At 43.6% G+C, this 22,201-nt stretch overlaps 1 protein-coding gene across 2 annotated transcripts; it reads left to right on the top strand.

Annotated features, from left to right (window-relative positions):
- The first annotated feature begins 3,298 nt into the window (after positions 1 to 3,298).
- On the top strand, positions 3,299 to 21,368 carry LOC119648330 (mediator of RNA polymerase II transcription subunit 14). Of its 2 annotated transcripts, XM_038050024.1 has the most exons (18): positions 3,472 to 3,629; positions 3,685 to 3,817; positions 3,874 to 4,173; positions 4,248 to 4,380; positions 4,433 to 4,791; positions 4,847 to 4,991; positions 5,107 to 5,314; positions 17,435 to 17,594; positions 17,658 to 17,859; positions 17,917 to 18,194; positions 18,250 to 18,562; positions 18,624 to 18,754; positions 18,809 to 18,982; positions 19,136 to 19,330; positions 19,386 to 20,423; positions 20,482 to 20,628; positions 20,749 to 21,030; positions 21,124 to 21,368. In XM_038050024.1, the coding sequence occupies exons 1-18, from the start codon at positions 3,472 to 3,474 to the stop codon at positions 21,253 to 21,255; spliced, it is 4,488 nt and encodes a 1,495-aa protein (XP_037905952.1). In that variant the 3' UTR covers positions 21,256 to 21,368. The 2 variants fall into 2 exon arrangements, with proteins under 2 accessions (XP_037905950.1, XP_037905952.1); XM_038050022.1 differs by having other exon boundaries at positions 3,299 to 3,629; positions 17,658 to 18,194.
- The last annotated feature ends 833 nt before the right edge of the window (positions 21,369 to 22,201 follow it).

Below are 22,201 nucleotides of genomic sequence, written 5' to 3'. Positions count from 1 at the left end.
AGATTTTTTGGGATTTTTGTCCCTTCCGTTATTAGGACGTTTGGCAGTTCAGCTCCTTTGGTGAAGAAATTTTCGGTGGTATCAATCTACCTCGAGATTTCACTTCTCGGGTGTGTTTAGTTTCTTGATTATTAAGTCTAGGCACGTGAATAAAATCTCTATGCCCTGACAGGGAAATAATATTTGTGAACCAAGATTCCCGGCCCTTATCTCACTCAACTGCTAACACATATTATCCCACGCAGTCGGTGCTCACCACTAGCAAACCTGTTAGGGGAGTTTGGTTGGTTGACAGCATTGGCAACCATGCTGGTGCCAAGGTGATGCAACCCCCTTGCTCTCTTCTTAACAACCCTCCAATTTTTTACCAAGCCGCATATCAGAGTGTTCCCTAGAGTTACCTCTAGTACCACTTGTTTGGTGCTGGTCAAGAATGTTGGTGTGTTCTTCACATTATGTATTTCTAATTTATTACAAAGAATAAATTCTAGAAAGTACATTTCTTCGATTTATGTCACTGCTTCTCCACGACTGTCTCTCGAGTTCCCCCCCGGCTTCCAATGAGACTTGGGCAGCCACGAGGTTTCCAATTCATTTTCGACAGAGGGCCTCGTCATATGATTGCGCCGTAATGTCAGACAGAGATACTACTTCAGGCCATCGCGTAAACCTGTCGATGATTGTGAGGCAATACCTGAATTCGTGCGAATCTTGCAAAGGACCGAAGATGTCGAGATGGATGGTGTGAAAGCGCTTGGTTGACCGAGAGAACACACCTACTTCTTTTCGAACGTGCTTGTTGATATTGCTTATCTGGCATGTGATGCACTGTGTGACCCAAGAATTTACGTCCTTGTTCATGGACGGCCAGAAATATTTTTCAGTGACTAACTAGTTCGTCGTCCTGATGCTTGGGTGCGCAAGATCGTGAATCGCGTGGAATACTTCCCTTCGAAAATCGGCCTGAATGAATGGCTTGGGTGTCTTATTTGAGGTCTCGCAGAGTAAGTAGGAGTTTCAGCTGCAAATAGGAATTTCTTGAATTTATACTTGGAATTTCCTTTCAGGCTCTGAAGCTCCGTGTCGTCATTTTGTGTCTCGGCGATTGCCGTATAGTCGACCGAGACGGGGACTGTGACCTCCGAAATTCGAGACAAAGCGTCTGTAACAATATTGTCTTTACCAGACACATGTTGGATATCAGAAATAACTGGCTGATATTACTCAAGTGCCTAAGTTAGCGAAGGGACGGTTTATCGGGCTTTTGTCTAAGTGCGAATGTAAGGGGGCTTGTGGTCCGTGAACATAGCGAACGGCCTGCCCTGTAGGAAGAAACGGAAGTATTTTATAGCGACGTACGCGGCGAGTAGTTCACGATCGTAGGGTGCTGTAGTTGCGTTGGCCTGTGTTGAACTGTTTTGAAAAGAAGCTCAACGGTTGCCGGATTTGATTCAACTGTTGGTGCAGAGCGGCGCCTACCGCAGTATCTGCGGCATCGACGAACACAGCTAGGAGAGCATTTGGCTGAGGAAATTACAGCAGTGTTGCCTCAACAAGCTGTTGTTTGACTGTCTCGAACGCATGGACGGCCTCAGCAGACGACGCGGGACTCTTTAGTTTTGGGCCCAGACTAGTAGGTGTTCAGGATCGCTTGATAATGAGAGGGGGGGGGGGCAAGAAACGACGATAGAAATTTAACATGCCCAAGAACCTTCGCAGATCCTTCATCGTGGTTGGTAGTGGAAAACCTTTAATTCCCTTAACCTTGTCTAGATTAGGTTGGATACCGTCAGGGGAAACTAAGTGGCCGAAATTTCACCTGCTTCTGTAGAAATCTGCACTTTTCAAGGTTTAAGACAAGGCCTCAAGGAGACTTTGAAAAATGCACTAAAGATGTTCTAAGTGCTCAGATTCGGAAGCGGAAGTCACCAAAACATCATCTATACATACGAAACAAAAGTTTAAATTAAGTTTAAGTTTAAGTAAAACAGATTGGATGAACTTCTGGAAAGTCTGCACAGCGTTGCATAAGCCGAAAGTCATCCTAGTGAAGTTGTGCAAATAGTCGTCTTCGGAATGTCTTCGCGAGCTACACGGATTTGGTTCAACGCCAAATCGTACAAACAAATTCGCGAAATCATGGATGAGTGGTATGGGATAACGGGTCGCTTACGATACGGGGAGTGGCGTCCCCGAGGTGCCGGAGCAGGTATTATGACCCCCTGGCTGGCATAATACCTGCGTCCTAGGTAGTAGCCTCGAGAAAGTTTCCCGGTGAAGAACGAACTGCTAATGACCAATACACGCCGGGGCACACTGGGAGCCATCGACAACTCCTTGTCGATGTTGATGGGGCGGTATGAGCCTAACTCCGCCAAGGTGGTAGTTGTGGCGTGTATTAGGAGTCAGCCCCTTCGAGACCCTGGTTGGGTAGTGTTCATTGAACCGGTATTAGTAGACCGCGTTGCCCCGAGTGAGCACTGATCCGTCCGCGAGTTCCGGGATCAACTAATCGTCGGTTTGGCCTCAGAGAACTGGGGTAGGGGCTTTGCCTCCGAGGGTATACCCGTTCCTGACCATTGCGGTCCGTTCCCTTGCGCACTATGCGCTGGTAAACAACTTAAATTGCGAACAACAACAAATCAAACGGGGAGATAGTGGAAGTGGAGAGTGAGCTGGTTGCGTTTATTCGGAGCACGAAAATGCGCCGTTCGTCCCAGCGCCCGGCAAAGGACGCAACAAGGGCTGAAATACTCTATGTAACATCGGGACGCGCAGACGGAGAGAACGACTCGCAAAGTGATGCAGCACCTGCAACGGAGAATGGAACCCGGACCATACCACGCAGTGCTATAATTGCGGAAAGAGGCACAGTGGAAACTGCCGAAATTAACCAAATGGTTTCGAATATTAGCCGATTAGGAGGCCTGTCGACTACTCTGGCGCAAACAGAAGAGGGAAAGCTTATTAAGAAATGCGCGGCAGTTCTGAAGCGCATGCGACCTGCCACGTTCCTCCAGAAAAACGTCAGCAAAGGGGTGATAAACGGGCTAATGGAAACTCCGTAAGACATATGTACCTTAAGTTTGTTTCCAGTCTATATTATTATATATTTGCATATTTAAAAAAAATTGTACTGTTCTACTCCTGCATTTAGAACTGCATTGCACCGAACAGTCGTTGTGAAGAGCCTTACTATATTTAAAATGGGTTTTCCCCCAAATCGTCGCACCGCTGTAAACAGAACATTATAATAGTTATTGTATAACAGTTCACTTATTGCCAACTTCAAGTGATTGGCATACTTTTGTAATTGAAAATGGTGTTGACGCTGTCAGATGACATTTAACTTTCCAAAACACTCCGGTTGCAAGCGAAGGATATTTACGGATTGGTGGTTTTGTTTAGAGTATTAGTCGTAATCCCGATAGGAGTAGTTCGCACAATCGTTGTTTTGAAATAGACCATATCATGCCACCGCAGCCGCTCGAAGGCATGCAGGGACCGGTTGCTGGCTACCTTCCGTCGGGGCAAGAGGGAGGCCCGCGAACGAGTTCTATTTCCCTCGCGATGCTCATCGACTTCATAATTCAGCGAACATATCATGACCTTACTGTTTTAGCAGAACTGTGAGTTAAAATTGCTTTGAATTTAGGCAAATCAATGAACTTTGCCGGCTTTCAGGTTGCCGCGGAAGACGGACATGGAGCGTAAAATTGAAATCTACAATTTCTCGGCCAGAACCCGGCAGTTGTTCATCCGGCTTTTAGCTCTGGTAAAATGGGCAAATTCCGCATCGAAAGTAGATAAGTCAGCGGTAAATAAGTGGGTTAAATCGTTGCCTGATCCATAATTAACTTTGGGTGTTTCCAGCACATAATGAGTTTCCTGGAAAAGCAATCAATGCTTTTCGTAGAGACTGCAGACATGTTGGCGCGAATGGCACGTGAAACTTTGGTCCGGGCTCGACTGCCCAACTTCCACATCCCCGCTGCCGTGGAGATCCTCACCACGGGATCCTTCAACCGACTACCGGCTTGCATCCGCGAAAGGATTGTTCCCCCGGATCCAATTACTCCGTCTGAGAAGAAGCAAACTTTGCTGCGCTTGAACCAAGTCATACAGCACCGCCTGGTTACTGGCAATTTGCTGCCCCAAATGCGGAAATTTAAGGTAAAGAAATTGCATGTCAACAATCGGCAGATCGCGTGGAGGACGCATCGATTTCATTCATTCATTTTGTACAGATAAAAGCGGGGAGAGTGACGTTCCATGTCGATCACGAGTTTGAGGTGTCGTTGACTGTGATGGGGGACGGCATGAATGTTCCGTGGAGACTTCTCGATATTGACATTCTCGTGGAGGACAAGGAGATTGGAGGTAAGCTTTACAGTATCTCAGGAAGTGAAATGACAACACACGAAAATTTCAGATGGGAAAGCTCTCGTCCACTCGCTGCAAGTCAACTACATTCACCAACTCATCCAGGCCAGGCTAGTCGAGAACAAAAACGCCCTAGCAGAGGTTTACAATTGCCTGCACTACTTCTGCCAATCGCTGCAACTGGAAGTCCTTTACACGCAGACTCTCCGGCTGATCATGGAGCGCTTGGATGACAACATTCACGTCGATGAATACATCCCTGGTGTGAAGTTGACGGTGTCTTACTGGCGGGAGCTGTCGAACAAGGACCCCAAGTCGGAGCTTGGTTTCCGGCTGACTGTGCAGAGTGATCCAAATGAAACTGCCAGGCCCCTGGCCGTAACACATGTACCGTCCATCGGTTCGAAGGTGGATATGATCTCGTGCAACCGCTGCAGAATTTCACTGACATCTTATATTCCAGGAGTCATTCGAAGTAGCCGACCGGGCTGTGCGGTCCGATCATCTCTCCATGGAACGATTGTTGGTGCACACAGTTTACATCCGGTCCCTTTCTAAACTCAGCGACTTGAAATTGGAGTTTCAAACGTTCTTGAAGGACGTGGACTGTAAGTATTTTACTGTTTTCCTTACGTAACAGATACCAAAGCAACAATTTTTCATTTCATACTCCTTTGACCCTGGCAACTAATACCTTTCCTTGCTGTCATTTTCTCAATTCAGACCACTTACAAGGAACCCCCGCAATTCTCACGGTGCCGGTGCTAAACCCTTGCCTCCGAGCAGAACAGATCTACATCACCGTGGACACACACACAGGCATGCTTCGGTGTCACGTTCCTAAGCACTTGGACTGCCCCATCATTCCAGAGTTGCAGAATACTTTGAATGGCGATCACAGCAAACTACAGACTCTGGTCTCTGAGTTGAGGTGAGTAGGAAATGTTTGTTAATTTGCGAGTGAGTATTCTGTGCCGGATGATCCGTATTGTAACAGTACAAATTGAAGGTGCATGAGGTTTTCTTTAGAATTTTTACCCTATGACAGGAAAAGGGAATAATTTTATTTTCCCTGAATTCGATTTTGTGACCAACCAAATTATAACGTTGCCAACATTCCCTGCATGAAGTGTGTGTAGCGCGTTAACCACGCCTAGGTATCATCTGGGGTCGCCAAAATGTGCTCCAGCCATCCAGGTCTTCCCGGTTAGTCTGCAATCCTCTACTGTTCTGCGCTATGTGTTTCTATAGCGATCTTCTCTTCGGCCACTCTGGACGGGTGAATTCCATTTTATGGCATAGCCATGAAAGGAGTTGCCGCTCTTCCTTAAAGTATGCTACTTCTGCTTTCTAATCAGCAAGTCTATCAGTGCCTGATTTGTACGCCGACGTATCCCTCCGAAATGGTGTCGGGCCAGAGTACACCGACGATACGGGGGCGATAGCTGTTAACTAAAACTTGAAGCTTTGCTGTGACATTGGCGGTCACTTCCCATGTCCAAAGACAATATTGACGTGAATCAACTTTAATTTGATGTTGGTATTCGGGGCACCTTTCCAAAGAAGAAGACGCTCTAGCCCGGCAATGCGTTCGGAGGAACAATGCCACCGAAAGGACACGAAGTCCGTTCGACTAGGAACCCTGGCTTTGCTAGTCTTTATCCTCAGTCTAAATCGGTTTGCCTCCTTCTGCAAATCCAGAGCTACTTGGCTAAGATCCGTGACCCGGAGAAAAAGCAAACAGATGTTATCAAAGTCAAGGTGTTTGAGGGAAGATTTCATGGTCCATTGACGCCCTTCACGTCTCTGATAAAAACTATTAGTTTCTGCAGAATGCTGCCTCCGCATGCGTAGAACACTCCTGGTGCACTTCTTGTTCATGCCCTCGAAAGCGTTCTCAGAATCTATGGGGTAAGTGACACGGAGATCTGAGCTCTGCACAATGCTCTAAAATGAACCGAAGGTGTTGATGTGGTCAATCCATTAGGATTCAGCGTCATCTTTGCGGATCAAACTTTCGACGTGTTCCTTGATGTTACCACGATAATTTTAGCTGTTATCTTGACGGTAGCAGGGAGGAGGTAAATATTCCTCTAATTGTGGCACTCAAGGAGGACCATCTCCTTCTTCCACTTATTGAAAAAGATCTCAAATTCCCAGGAATCAATCAATCTGTTTAATCTGGTGCTGGAGCAAGTTGCCTGTGGAGCTTTCAAAGCCAGCTGCATACACAGGAAAGGAAAACTACGGGTATACAAAACAATATAAAGAATAAGACCTTTGCTCTGCTACAGAAGTGAAAAATAGATCCTAAGGCAGACTTTCGCAAAACTGATCAATTCCTTCGAGAGGAGGGTCTTGAGGAGAATAATAGAACGTTCAGCTATAGATAACACGGATATCTGAAAGGCTATTTGAAGGAAAGGCAGGAGGACGAAGGCCGGTAGGAAAACCCCGAAAGCTCCCGGCAGATTCTTTTGACGAAGACAGCGCATCACTGCTCGGATTTCAAAATTGGAGGGCGCGATCGATGGAAGATGTTTAGAGGAAGGCTGTAGAGCCTCATCGACGACGACGACGGATGACTGTAAGCAGCGGCTCTGCAGAAACTTCAAAAGCTGTGAGGAGCAGTTGAAAAGCTGAGCGTCGTTGTCCCATCAAACGCATTGATGACCGAAATGATTTCGCTTTTGTTTGGAAAAGCAGTTCGTATCCGCATGTTACGGTGACTATCTTTTCTATCCATAAGACGTGGAACTTCAGATATTATACAGTTGAGAATCTTGGTGAAATGTGCACTCCACTTTTTAAGCTGCTCTTCGTCGTGGAGTCTACCGTTCACATCCCTCACAATGCCATCGAGACATTTGCGACCACCAGCAGATTCTTACGAGATGCGGTATACAGAAGCGAAATCTTTGTTATTTGTGTCAGCTTCTGCTTCCCTCATCAACGTGGAAATCCTGATATTTCGTGGCACATTACTTTATCCTCGTACTTTTTTAAAGGAAGGTAGGCTCAAGTTCGTCATGCTCACTTTCGCTACCAATCATCAACAGAGGGACCTTCATCGATCCGCCTTTGCGTGTTCGCACTGACCAGATTATATGATCCCCTTTTGGGATGTAATCAGCAGTTTCACTACCACCAGAGATAAACGCACTTCTGGTGGTAGTTCAGTGGGTCACTAATATTTTCAGGCGGCTGTTTAGAATTTATGTCATTCGCGCATCACTAAATTTTCTCCACTGCTGAACGACAATCGGATTGTTAAGACGTAACGAATTTGAGGATTGAACGTTCTGCCCCCTTGCAATGCAGAAGCGATAAACCAGCAAAGATAAGCGACCATCAGACGATGCCCTTTTGAGTCTGACATCGGATTCCTTAATGTTTCATTAGATCAGCTGATCTTGTGGTCCTGCTGTGTTCAAACAGTGTGTCGTCGTATAACGTGGCGCGAAAGTTGCAGAAATCTACAAACCGCCGCTGTTCTTACTGTCACTAAGATCATGCCTCACATGTTCCAGGAAGGTGTTATCAGAGCTCATCTTGGCATTCAAATTACCTATCACAGTCACAATGTCATCTTTAGGAAACCTCTCCTCAACTGCGTGCAGCTGCTCCTATAAAGCACCATTCTCCTCTCTCCTTCACCTTGTAATGCGGAAGTGGAATCCACGAAGCACTTTCTATCTGAATGGGCGCATCAGACGATCTTTGGTGCTCCAGTTGGATCGGATAACATCACATTCACTAACGGAAATCCATGTCTGGGATATTTCGTTAGACGTGCGAATCACAATGGGCCACTACGATATGAGTGCCTCTTCCTTACCTTCAACGCACACACATGTGTGCATCTCTGCCCCAATTATACTCTAAAGACCATGAAACATATTAGAGGGAATATTGTGATTTGATGATCAGTTTAGACGACTTCAACGCAAAACTATAATGTCTGGAGTTCCTTACTAGGTCAAGCCTAAACCGGCTTTTGGGCCGTTGATGATTGTGGCATGGGTCGGTTTTTTCGTGGTTTACAGTAGGTCTTATTCGGCGGATAACTGAGTGAATGGTTCAAAGTGTATACAAAGATATGTTGGTGATCACAATGAAGCCATTTGAGGATGAATGCCCCTTTCATTCATTTTTGTGCAAGATAGCGACCCAAAAAACACTGCTAGGGGCGTGCAAGTATGGTCTCTTCAGAAAATACAGATATTTAGATCGCCTCACTCAAAGTCCTGACACAAATTAAATCGAGAATCTCTAGGCAGATGTCGAGAGAAGAAACAACAAAAAAATGTATATGATTTGCATCAAAATATAAGGCAGAATATTTCATTTAAACGATGCCAAGATTTAGTGGCTAGTCTTACAAAAAGATTCAATAAAATTTTGAAACAGGATCTCGAACAAAGTATAATGTAAAGTATTAAATATAATCCAAAAAATGCTTTCCTTGATTAGATGTCTAAGAAACTGGTGAACATGTCTTCATGTTAGGTTTTACATTGATTTTTCTCAAATCATTTGCATAAAAATATAATAATTGTTTGTAACAACTTCGTGGGAAAAGAAACTCGACGTTTCAAAGCGATAACTGGTGTCCCCAATGATATGACCATCATCATCATAAGCGCGTGCAGATTTGCATCAATGGAATGAACTGGATGCCCATTAACTTGTTGAAATGACATAATTTTTCGTGGTTGAGGGCTAACATTCTGCTTTCAAATCTGCTCTTCTGCATCTGCCTCACCTCAATTACGTTTGATAGATAATGAAAACGTTCACCAGGAGTATCTTCCGAATTGGAAAAAGTATGGTATCAAAAAATGTGACAAGAAGTTATTAAACGGTACTCTTGAGTTACTTGGTTCTTAGTAAAAAACCAATGTTCGTCTTCTTGTATTCTGTGTCATATTCATATATATGGCGGATAATGTGTCTCGTTACTATTGTGGTATATATATATATATATAGTGGGTAACGAAATAATTGATACATCGCGGAAAAGTCGTTGTAGGATTGGGAAAATTGAAGAAAGCACTTCTAAGCAACCATAAAGCGGTGTGTGTGTGTGGGGCGGGGGTTTGTGGTGAGAGATAAGCTATAGCCTCTGAGCACTCAGACCGTGATGGTGCATTGTACTCGACTCCCTAGTCTGACGGAATATCCCGGATTCGTTAGTGTATGCGATGCAACTGGAGCACATCGACGGCACCAAAGATCTGATGTCTGATGCGTCCATAGGCGAGGCATTCAGGTACACAGAGTAGTTCCATCATATTTAATCTAGAGTTAATGCAGCCTGGCGATCACCCACATTTCGTTTTTATTCGAGAGGTAGACACCGGCTTCAGAACCCTGTTCTGTTTTTGAGCCGATGTAGAAGACTTCCGTATATCCCGCCATGCATTCTCACACAGGACTTTTCCTTTTTTTTGTTTCACCTTAACCCTCCACACTACGGATGCATAAGCGAACTATGATAGCATCGTATATCCCCATTACTACCTGAGGCCTAAAAGTACAACCCCATCTTCGCCACGCGACGTGTCAAAATATGGTTATATGGTTTTGTAGGCAGCAATACACACTTGAATTACACTGTGCGACGCGACATTCAGCTAAGCAACGCAACGCGGCTGAATTGCCTGTCAGAGATTATTTCGCGTCGCTCATAAGCTGCGAGAGTTCGTATATCTTTATCTCTATATGTCTGTTCCATAGAAGCTTTTTAACTAGAGTGACTCCCAGATATTTCACTTCTTCGAAGAGAACCCTTCAAGGGTTGTAACCCTCATCCCTGGGAGCCAAAGTCCATTCAATTTTCCCCTTCCTAATACCATTGTGGTTTTATTTGGTTTAACTGAAAGTCCATGACTGAGGCATCAACAGCAAGCACAGCTACGTCATCCGCATAAGCTTGAACGTGTATTGGCAAATTTTGCAGTTCGCATAGACGCGTACTCGTATCCTCTATCTTTGAAATCAAAGAATGAAGGGCGGACTCACGGGACTTTCCACGCTGGTAAACATGTTGGGTTTCATTTTTTGAGTGCAACCTAAGCGCATTCCCACGAATGCGACGTTCGACCAGTCTCTCCAAATATTTCAGCAAGAATGATGTCAAGTTGAATTGTCTGAAGTCTTTTGGATTAGAATATTCATCTTTCCCAGGTTTTGGTATGAAGACTACCTTAACCTTCTGCCAAGAGGTAACACGGAACCTAAAGGCAAACATGCTAAAACAATATTTCTTAACAGTCGCTCTAAGTGCTCTATACTCTGTTTTAGCATTGCTAGATAGATACCATCATCTTACCACAGTATGGCAGCTTTCATCTTTTCATGTTCTACAGTTTGCTGATAAAGAATATCAATCTACTTAGGAAAAAGTGGAGCAGCATATGGTGACTGTGCCTGAGCACATTCAGACTCTTTTGGTCCAGTTCGCATACCAAGCTGAAACCCTCCACTTTTGTACCTAGATCTACCCTTCATGCATTCAAGAATTTTACCCTCCAGTGCCAAAACTCCCTGCTGGGTTCTGTTCACCCAACATGCGAATGATGTCCTCGGGCTTCCTTCGAGGGCCAGGTAACCAACATCCGACATGTTCTGTCCTGCGCAGCTCACTGTTCATAATACTGAAATTGGGCCGACCGCCAGAACTCAAAGCCGGGATTACCTGCTGGAGCCACTTTAAGGCAGCCTCATCAGTGCATTCCAAATGGAGGAGCCCATCGCGAAAACCTTGATTGAACTTGTGGTTCCAGGCTGCAGCATTTTTTTCCACAGGCATTCTCGAAGGATGGAGGATTGTCCCTCTGTCATTTTGCCATCCTTGTAGGAAAAACCCACAGCAGCGGTCAGAAATCAGACTGCAGATTGCGCATACGTCCTCTCCTTTTCCGCCTTCTTGCCCGTATTCCTATAGGAGAAACCAAATCCTTCTTGCTGATTCGATCATCTCTTGGCACACCGGTCCTAATCCCCGCTGGATGCGCGAATGTAGGCCGTGCGGAGCTTAATAAAGTGTTGCCCATCACAGATGTGTTGGTCTTGCGCTTCTTGCGCGCATTGCTGCTGGCAGAGGAGTCCAATTTGGGTTTCACCGAAGTTATCAGTTTGTCGCCTTCATCCGCCGAAGATTCCGGTTCCTTGCGTCGGATTTTTCTGGACATTACCGTATCTAGTGTTGCAGCCAAGTCCATGTCCTCATTCGCAAGGCGCTTCACCTTCTTCCGCTGCCGCTGGCTTGGAGCCTTCCCAAGTTCCCGGTGTCCATTTCCACATATCGCCTATAAATCATTAACACCCACAGCACCAGCTTCCCTTTTTTCCGTTTTTCCTGGTAAGGACGAAGGGGAAGGTTGACACGTACTTACCACTTGGAGAGTTAAAATCATTTGCTTCCATATTCATGTTTGGACACTCTTAGTGTAGTAGTCAACTATTACAGGCTCCTCCACCACGAAAAGGTGGTGTCCGAGGGGGAGCATAAAACAGTACAACGAGAAGATCAAATCACCAATATAGACTATATAAAGAAAACAAAGGAAATTAATAAAACCCATGAATACAACAGAGTCGGACATTATATGAATTATAGTTTGCTTTTTCATAAAGCCCAGCTGTTTTTCTTCCATTATTTTCGGAGATGAAATTCACAACCCACAATACTTTGCGAATGTCCTCACTGCGGACTTGTTTAAACGTGTAGGTCGCAATATTTTTGGAAAGTGTCATGGCACTTATGGATGAAATCTTCTGTGAATTACGCATGACGTCGCGTCGTTCTTGAACTGTTAGCTTCCACAGTCGTTTGTTTCGCTTTATATCTAATTTAAGGGAGAAAGTCATTTTTGAATTTCTTTTCCGAACCACATGTAAACCGCAGGATTGTGACAACCATCTTATTGAAATTTGCAGTTTCAGTTCCCTGAAATTGAACAAAAAATAGACTTTTGAACTTCAGGGTTTTTACTATAGCTCGAACTCCGGCTAACTTAAAATTCTAAAAAGTGGAAAAAATGCCGGCTTTTAAAAACAACAAATATAAAAAAATAAGAAATGTATCCATGGTTCTGGCTATAACTACAAGTGTTCTGTACATTTTGCACCCACGATTTATTGAAATCGGTTCATTTTAAGGTTAAATCATTATTCAAATCAGTTTACTGTCTGTCACATGCATTTTCTCAGAAACGGCTATACCTATAGATACGAAATTTGATGGGAAGATGGGACTGTGAATACCCTCGCATGCAACAAGATATATCGTTCACATTGAGTTCATTTTTTTTTTTCACCGAATTTAGTCATGTGTCAAAGCTTGTTTTTGACAATTGATGCAAAAGAGGAGAGCGCGGGGGCGGAGAAGTGACAATTTCTTTCACGCACTCGTTTTCAGGAGCTACTCAGCCAAAAAATCTAAAAACCAAGCTGCTGCTATGTATATTATGTCCAGGTCCCAAAATACCCTCCATTCCGATATCTGTTTAAATAATAATAGAATGGCATATTATTATATTTTTAAGGTTTTGTGGGGTCGGTTACTTCTATGACCCGTTTTCAGAAACTATCCAATCCAACTGTCTGAAAAAAGTATGGTGGTTCAAGTATGGTATGGTATGTGGGCCTCAAGATACGTCCCATACCAATACCGGGTAAAATACAGTTAATTATAATATATTACCATATTCATTATTAGTAAATTTTTTAGAAATTGATTGGCAATCCCCCCGTAAGTTTATCCTACAATTACTAGGGCAGATGTAACTCATCAAATGCTGCCTCACCTTTGCGCTGGGAGCAGCGTGAGTACAATTCATAAAAAAGTAATATATCTTATAATATAGAGAATGATACTACAAGTTTGGGAGGGATCGGATCATTACTAACGAAATCGATAGTTGCAAAAAACAACATCCGCCAACTAAAAGAAGTGGGAAAACCGGAAACTGAACGCTTCGGAATTGAAAGGTTTTGTGTATTTTTTATATAAGGGTACTTGAGTGGGCATTTGTCCCATTTGTGCTTAGCTTTACGAACTCGTAATGTTTATGTGTTTAGATTGTCATATCATTCACTTAGTATAGTACATAGTATGATGCTGGCGTAACCCTTTCATTAGGATTTATTGTATTTGTACAAAAGTGATAATTTTGGCCTATTATAACTTTGTAGTAATAGTGCGATTTTTACCAAACTTTGCTGTTCTAAAGTATAGCCTATATTACTGCGAACTTGATGATTCTAGCATAAATTTGAGGGCGCCCCAAGCCAATTCCTAAAAAAATATAATAAATATGGTAATATACTTTTATTAACTTTGTTTAAACAGGTATCGATGTGGAGGCCTAGGCGAGGCATCGTAGTAGCCTGGTGTTTTTTCTCGATTTTTGAGTTGGTTAGCTTCTGATTAGTGCGTCGATTCTTCCTGCTTTCTTTTCACTGTTTTTTCACGCTCTCAGACAACTGTTGCTCCGATTCAGCGATGTGGTTGCTGTTGCGTCTGGATAGGTTGGAATTACATATGCCAGTTTTACTCACTCCATTATCTCTAATATCGCTGGACAGTCTTAATTAAACATGCAGATAATCAAAAAAGTCGGCAATTACATGACCTTTGCTCTCGAATGCATGTGTTTTGGACTAAATGTCCAAATTATCTTATTCAGAAATTCATTCCCAGCGCTTTCGCCACTAATGCTGTACTTCGTTTTTTGCATTTCTCAGTCTGGTTTCTCTTTTGCACAAGACTCGCACATTCCATTTTTCACCACCAGCCTTTTCTTGTAAGAGTCTTCAAGGCTTACATAGTATTCTTCGGTGCTTTGCTGGTCTCCCAGATGTCACCACTGTATTCCAAGTGGAAGTACTGGCGATACTGGAATGATGGGACATGATCTGAGCCCCAAACGTTGGATAGCTGTTCTAACCGACAGTTAGGCAGCCATTACTCCTTTGACGCTTGAAGATGAATTGAAAACTCTGAACTGCACACTTTTAGAGTGCTATGAAAAGGCTTGTCCTATTTCCCGAGGCCAAAGCGGTAAAACGGTTCTTTGGTGGAACCGGGAACTGCAAAAACTCAGGAAATCAACCAGGCGACTTCTGAACCGGGCTTGCGAAAGTAATAAGAACTAAGACTGGTTAAATTTCAGGAACTCACAGCGTGAATATAAGAGGCTCGTTAAGTGTTCGAAACGAGACTCCTTTAGAGCGTACTGTGAGGAACTGGAAGACGAAAGAGAGACTTCAAAGCTGTGCAGAATCCTCAAGAGGGATGAGTTGGAGCGTCACATTCGTGAAAACGCGCTTAGGTCGCACCCACTTAATGAAAACCAACATGCTTAACAGCGTGGAAAGTCCTGTGAGTCTGCTCTTCATTCTTTGGTCACAAAGATAGAGAATGCAACTTTGAATGGTGAATACGAGATGGGGTGTTCGTGAACATTGAAGGGGCTTTTGACTGTGCGCCTTTTCAAAAACTTTCTGATACCGCCAGAGATCCTGGTGTTGATGATGCTTTAATTAAGTGGATCCATGCTATGCTAACGCACAGATTGCTGTGCGCTGAGGTGGGTGTCTATCGCTATCTGATAGCAGAAGCAATGAAGAGCATTGGAAGAGTTACCGGGAGGACTGAATCCAGTTCTTACAATGTCTTCCGATTCTCGTGTTCCCATATATCTGTTTGGTAGAAGATATGAAGTTACCCTGAAGCGTAGAGAGAACTAGGAAGTCCCAGAGGAATGCGTGACGGGATATACGGAAGGCTTCTAGACCGATGGCTCAAAAACAGAAGAGAGTTGTGGAGTCTACCTTTCGAATAAAAACGAGAAGTGGGCTTTTACTTTGGGGCAATATGCAACGGTTTTTTTTCAAGCCGAAGTCTATTCGATCGTAAGGGCGGCAAACTGGGTGATTGACGAACGGTTGAAGGGCTGGCGCATCGCAATCTGCAGTGATAGCCAAGCTGCATTGAGGGCGTTGAGTAGTCCTTTAATCACCTCGAAAATCGTTCAGGAATGCAGAAACCGTTTGAACTCTATCTCTAGATTCAATACGGTGGAACTACTCTGGGTACCTGGTCACTGTGACCTAGAGGGAAATGAAATCTCGGATGCTTTAGCGAAAGAGGGGTCAATCTCCCCTATGCCGGGACCGGAACGAGCAATTGGAGTATCAATAGCATTGGCTAAGTCTGTTTCCAAAAACTGGGAACAAGCTTCCTACAATGACAGGTGGCAGAGCCTAAATGCTGCTCGACACACCAGACTTTTGCTGCCAGAACAGTACATTCGTACCGCAAAGTTTATCCTGTCGAAAAGCAGGAGGACTTGCAGGTGTATTGTGGGCATTCTGACAGGTCATAATTCACTAGCTGGGCATATGTTCAGAATAGGAATTACTCAAGATGATACTTGTCCCTCCTGTAATGAGAAGGAAGCGGAATCCACAGAGCAGTTCCTATGTAAATCAGATCAGATGTGCATCAGGCATCAGATCTTTGGGGCCGATGTTCTCCAGTTGCGACGGGTAGCATCACATCCACTAACGGAAATCCTGCGATACGTTTACGAATCCGAAATATTCCGTTAGACTGGGGTGGCGAGTACACTGGGCCGACACGTCCGGGGTGCTCAGAAGCTGTAGCTTCTCCTCCACCACAGACACACAAGCGGCCATTAAAGCCTTGTACTCAACGGCGACACCCTCTAGGCTGGTAGGATAGTGCCGAAAAACACTGAATAATCTGGACGGCACGTTCAAAATCACCTTCATTTATATCCTCGGTCATAGAAACATAGAAGTGAATGAGTGGGTTGATGAACTGGCCGGGCGGAGCTTTATTCTTAGCAGTATTTCGGTGGGCACAGTCTGTGTTCCATTTGCACCATGTCGCCATGTCGACATTCCCTACAATTTGCATTACCGAAGCTGTGGAAAATAGGGAGAAATCTTCAGGCACTTCCTTCGTTAGCTGCGTGAATGCTAGGGGCTGGTTGTAAAGATTTAGGCCAACTGATTCTGCTCCCTTGCACTTACCACAGCAGTAATGGCCTTATGAGTTTGTGGCACTAAAATTGACCTCCTCAGAGCCTTCACTGACGTCTACCTGCCCATCTATATTTTTTTCTTCGTCCACAACTCAATGAAAAATATTTTTCATGCACGCATATTATGCATTGATAGCTAAGCTGCTCCTGATGTCCATTGACCCACAAAACAAATTGATACTTTGTAGGCCTAAACCCAGAAGTCTCATAACAAGAACAATGCGTCGATTAACTTTAAAAGCTTTGTTCATCTAGAGGCAGCAAGGTATTTTCGTTGTTCCGCAAAGCGAAGTCTCGCACTGAGTTTCGGTGGAGAGAGACACCGTCGTTACAAATTTTACACTTTATTGTTGAAAACACAATACAAAACTTCAGAATGAAGTATCTGTCAGTGTTTGAAGTTGATCAGAAGCAGATGCACTTGCATAATCAGTTTTTCGCTCAATTCCATGAAAAGTTTTAGGCTTTTTTCTATTGTGCGTCCAAGTATCGTATTGCCATATATTTTGTTTTTGGAAAATATGACATCAATTTACATGGAATTTAAATTAGGGCTCCACATTCATGCAAGGATGTACCCATGTGGGGTACCAAATGAAAGGTCTCAATTAGTACCTTAATATGCAGACTTTAGAGACATAAATTGAAAAATGGGTGAATGAAAGGTCAAAATATGCAGAATTCATTCATTTTCGGAAACTACCAAATCCAAAAATCGGTCAAAAATCAGGGTAAAAGAAGAACAAATAACACAGCAGTCGCTCAGAGATAGCGCCCAACGCGTCTTGAGGGGCGGTCATATAATCGTTTATAATTTAAGTTTTTGCAGCAGATATAGAAAAACGCAGACTATCGAGAAAAGAAGATTTTTCCGACATAATGCACCAGAAATCTCCCTTAATTGGTTATTTGATATTTTTTTATAATGTGAGCGAATGCATCCTTATTTATTCTTCCTTATTTCATTAAAGGTACTGGATAACTCATAAAAGATGCGAGAAAACATTGCAACACTTGCCTGCCGTAGCACTTGAGAACCTCTCATTTTTGAATCCTCCAGATAGGCTCGCACATATTCCAGGTCGACAGAAAATTTACGTTAAGTTACACCGTCATCCAAATGTTACTCTGGTAAGTGCACCGTTAGATTGTTTTCAAGCAAATTTCAACTGATAACCAAAACCAATTTGGCAGATTGTTCAACTCAAAGAGAAACCCAATTGTCCAAGTGAGATGGAATACACTTTTTACTTAGGATTTATTCAGCAAACTGTCACCGATGGCGATACAACTGAAGATGTTCCAGCAGAAGTTCCAAAAATGTACCTGCGTCTGGCTAAAATGATCGAATTTGATACTTTCGTGGCAACTCATGGGCCTGGGACTTACGTGGACGGTAATTTTAATTACTTTTCAAAAAACAGGCAGATTTCACTTGTTTTTAAACTAACAGATACTACAATGAAGCGCAAGTCATCCTGCCACGATGCAGGTCCTCCATCGAAACAGCAAAAAACAATTTATCCAGCGTACTTCATTCCCGAACTTGCGCATGTTGTGGCAATGTGTGATGAGAAGATACCATTCTTGACTCTGGCTCGTGAATTTTCCAAGCGCAATATGCCACACAGTGGCCTACAAGTGGAAGCCAATGCAACATCTTTGGTTTTGAAGTTGCTAACTTTACCAAAACCTGGAAGCAGTTCTGGGTCAAGTGATTCACAGCAAAAAGTATTTGATAGAAAGTAAGATGATATTAGCTGTTGCTGATTATATTCCCTTATAGGGCTCCATCTCCACGCCGGTCATTGAACCGCACGTTTGGAATAGTTTGTTAAAACGGTTGCTTTCGGTTTCTATTCGGGCACAGATGAATAAGCACAACCAGAGCCGTACATGGGTTGTGGAATTTGTGTTTTACAGCACCCCTTTGCCAAGTTTGAACCATAAAGAACAGGGAAGCCGTAGAACTGTTTACTTACATTACGATCTTCTTTCCACTAACGTGTCCAAGACTGTTGACGCATTACTGAAAGACTGGGCAAAAATCGTGTACCTCTATTGTCTTGTTTACGATTTTGCTGAGCACTATAAGAATGGTAAGTTCACTGAGACTCTAAAGTGTTCTTTTTAATTCACGTCGAATGTTCACTCTTTCAGAAAAGCTTAATTATCAGAGTATGGTTAGTGTGAAGTCCTACAGCTACACAAATTTGCTACTGAACTATGGACCTAACAAAGAAGTCACATTTAGTTTGTCATGGTCTTCCAAATCAAAAGGATTCCGAATGGTCAGTTTAATTGTCTCTTGTTCAAGCTTTCTTCTAAAAATATTTGCTTTTCAGATATTTGTTGGCGGAATCTCAGCAATCAACGCACATTCGATGATGTTGGAGCAGCTACAGTCGCATCTTAATCGTCACTACAATCTGTCTCACATTGTCCAGGTTTTGCACGAAACGTATCAGCCTTTGAGTTCGATAGCTAAACTTCCAATTATTCCCCAGCTGGGAATACCGGTAAATACCAAATATTTACATTTCGTTAAGAGTTATAAGTTTGCTTTACGTGAGCATTGTTCATTTGGCGGTGCTACTAATAGTGTTAATAAATTTAGGTGTAGAACTATCTGTTTTATGAAATTTTCTAAAACCTTCATCGAATCATTTCAGCGCCCTCAGGTTCCGGTTTTGACTTTCTGTATTTTGCCGCAATCTCCGACGTTAATAAGGCTGTCATATCAATCAATGTACTGCCTGGAAATCAGGTTTAGAGGGGGAGGACTGGTTTCTATTCGAGATGGTGCTTACAGTCGATTTGATAGAAGTAATGTGGTTGAAGAATTCTCGCCAACACAAGGACTTAAGGTAAGACAAGTGTTACGCCGTTTTGGGGTTCGTATTTTCAACCAAACATTTACAGGGCTTTTTGTCAAAATACGTTGACAAATCAGCAGTGTACCGCCGACGATCGCAAAGTGAAGATGATAACCCACCATCGCCTATTACAATGGAAGAATCTCATGGAGGTCCAGGGACAGGAGGATCTTCTCCATTCTTATCCAGTGGAATGCGTGGTCCTCAAAGTCCTCGAGATGGTGGTTTGAGGTTTGCACCGCCAATGACCCCACCATCCGGCTCGAATCCCCATACCCCTGCCAGTCCACATCCAATCGGTCAGGGTCATCCAAACTTCAGTATGACTTCACCGCCAGCTCCACATATGCCGCATCCATCTCCGAGTGGATTGATGCCATCATCGCCGTTGAATCCCCAACCAAGTCCCATGGCCCATTCACCAGGCCCAAACACATTGTACATGCAAGGTCATACAGACGGCAGCCCCTTCACCGCTTTGTCTCCGGCAGCTTCAAATTGGCCAGGGTCGCCTATGCCTAGGCCGTCACCGCGTCCTGGCCAGAGCCCTGAACATAAATCACAGGCGCCATGTACGCCTCATCTTTCAAGAGTTCTGCCGGCACGATCGTGGGCTGGTGCAGTACCAACGCTTTTAACACACGAAGCACTGGAGACATTATGTCGACCGTGCCCTCATCCTAATAAAGATATGGGTGGCCCGGATTTGAGTCCCTTGGAGAGATTTTTGGGCTGTGTGTATATGCGCCGACAGCTGCAACGGAATATTCAATCAGAAGAATGGCTGACGCAATTGAATTCAAATGAACCCGGGGTGGTTCTATTCAAAGTAGACGGACTGCAGTGTCAAGTCTACTTGAATCAAACTCATATGCAGTCGCTTCATATAAAAGTTACTCAAATGCCACCGCCGCCCACTTTGGCAGACGGAAAGCAACCATATCAATATAGTCCAGAGGAATTGCAGATAATTGAACAATTCTTTGATTTGAAAGTAGCGTCGCCACCATATCGACCTAACGCACTTCACGGATTCTGCAGGGCGTTGAATGTTCCGCCTCAGATTTTAAAGGATTTCATTCAGGTAAAATCTAAATTTACTTTTAATCAATGCAAACCTTATCGAATAATTTGATCTCCAGATAATGCGACTGGAATTGATGCCGGATTTGGTGCAGGGCTTGAAATGGACCGTACAATTCTGCATGCGAGTTCCGCCGTCAGGGGCTCAAATTGTTCCTGTTGGAAATCCAGCGGTGCTGCTATTCCGCTCGAAAATTCTATTCTTCGTAAGTACCTTGCATTTTACTTCACATGATTTAGAGAAGAAATAATTTGCTGATAATTAAACGACAATTGAAGCTTCTATTAACCTCACAATATGGATATGTTTTTTGCTTTATTTACAGTTGCAAATCACAAGGATACCATACCATGGGCAAGACTGGAAAGACAGTCCCTCTCTTGTTTTACCGATGATATACGATAGTAGTTCTAATGTGACTCAACTGGCAGAACGACGGGAACAGGTCCAGTCTCCTGCCACCAACCCGGTTAGTGCACAGCTGAGGCAGTTTTCAGAGTATGGGGCGCAGCCGGGCGAGTGTTCCTTATTTCCTGCGGTTCGCGATTTGTTAGCCAACCTCACTTTCATGAACGATAATCCACCACCTCCTCCTATGGGAATGCCGGTGGGTAAAAATATGCGAACTTGTTAATATGCACTTTTTTCATTCAGTATTTGTCACTGTTACAATTTACTGTTCTGCGTTGTGTTTCTGTAGATTGTACCATCGCCAGTTGGTCCTGTTGGATCTAGTCCTGGACCAATGATGAATTCTCCGATGCAAACAATGGGACAAGGTGGACCTCCACAACAGGTTTATGGGATGGGACCTAATCAGGGACCAAATTAACTATTTTCTATTTATTAATTTCATAGTTTTAATTGCTCCTCCTATACAAACGAGGATGGAAATTGTATTGTGTATATAGTGATTAGTATAAAATATACTACCCTTGTTCTTAACTGAAATGTGTTTTCAATACTAATCCTGCCAAATTTATCCCATTTTTTACTCTGGTTTGGAATCACACATACAGCGTTCTCGTGTCGTGCTTGATGATCATATAAATATGATCCCCAATTTGCGGGGTCGTGCGGGTAAAATCCGAGCAGAGTCGGGTATCCTTGCAACGTCAGAGAGAATACTCTGGACCAGGGGGAACACTCTTTCCGCTCTCCCCTCGATGGACTTGCCTGGGCATATAAGTTAAATAAATTAGAAGCGATTTTATTAAAAAATAACGTTAATTAATCAACAACGAAAACGAGTAAAGAAATATAAGTAAACTCACTCGTCAGTACCCGAAAGAAGAGGGAATGGGAAGTTTTCACATTTTCTATGGACACCTACAATACTTATCAATTCTGAAGCAGGTGACATACAGTTGTCGATTCGTAGATCGAGACCGCAGATTTAGAGTTAGAGGCGCCATAAATTATCAGTTTGAAATCCGTCAATAAACAGATGATCTATTCCAAAAGTGGGAACGTGCATAATTTCTAACACGTCCTAGTAGCTCGAAACGATGCGGGCGGGTCCAGTTCTGCGATAACTCCAACGTGTAAAATTTGAGGAATATTCTGAGCATTTTGAATTTCAATTTCGACTGTACAACGTATCAGCCGAAATTTGAACTGGCCAAAAAGGGGAGGATGTGCCTTCAACAGGAGGTGTTCCTCCATTATGAGCGGTGGATTGGTTACTGTAGGTCAGTACGGCGGCCTACACGAGATTACTTGATGTAAATCCACTAGATTACTTTCTACAGAGGGTATCCGAAAGAAGTAGCCTATAA

The sequence above is a fragment of the Hermetia illucens genome, chromosome 2 (genome assembly GCF_905115235.1).
Source record: "Hermetia illucens chromosome 2, iHerIll2.2.curated.20191125, whole genome shotgun sequence".
Taxonomy (NCBI): Eukaryota; Metazoa; Arthropoda; class Insecta; order Diptera; family Stratiomyidae; genus Hermetia; species Hermetia illucens.
The sequence above is the reverse complement of the archived record's forward strand: the minus strand, read 5'-3'. Positions and strand labels throughout refer to the sequence as shown.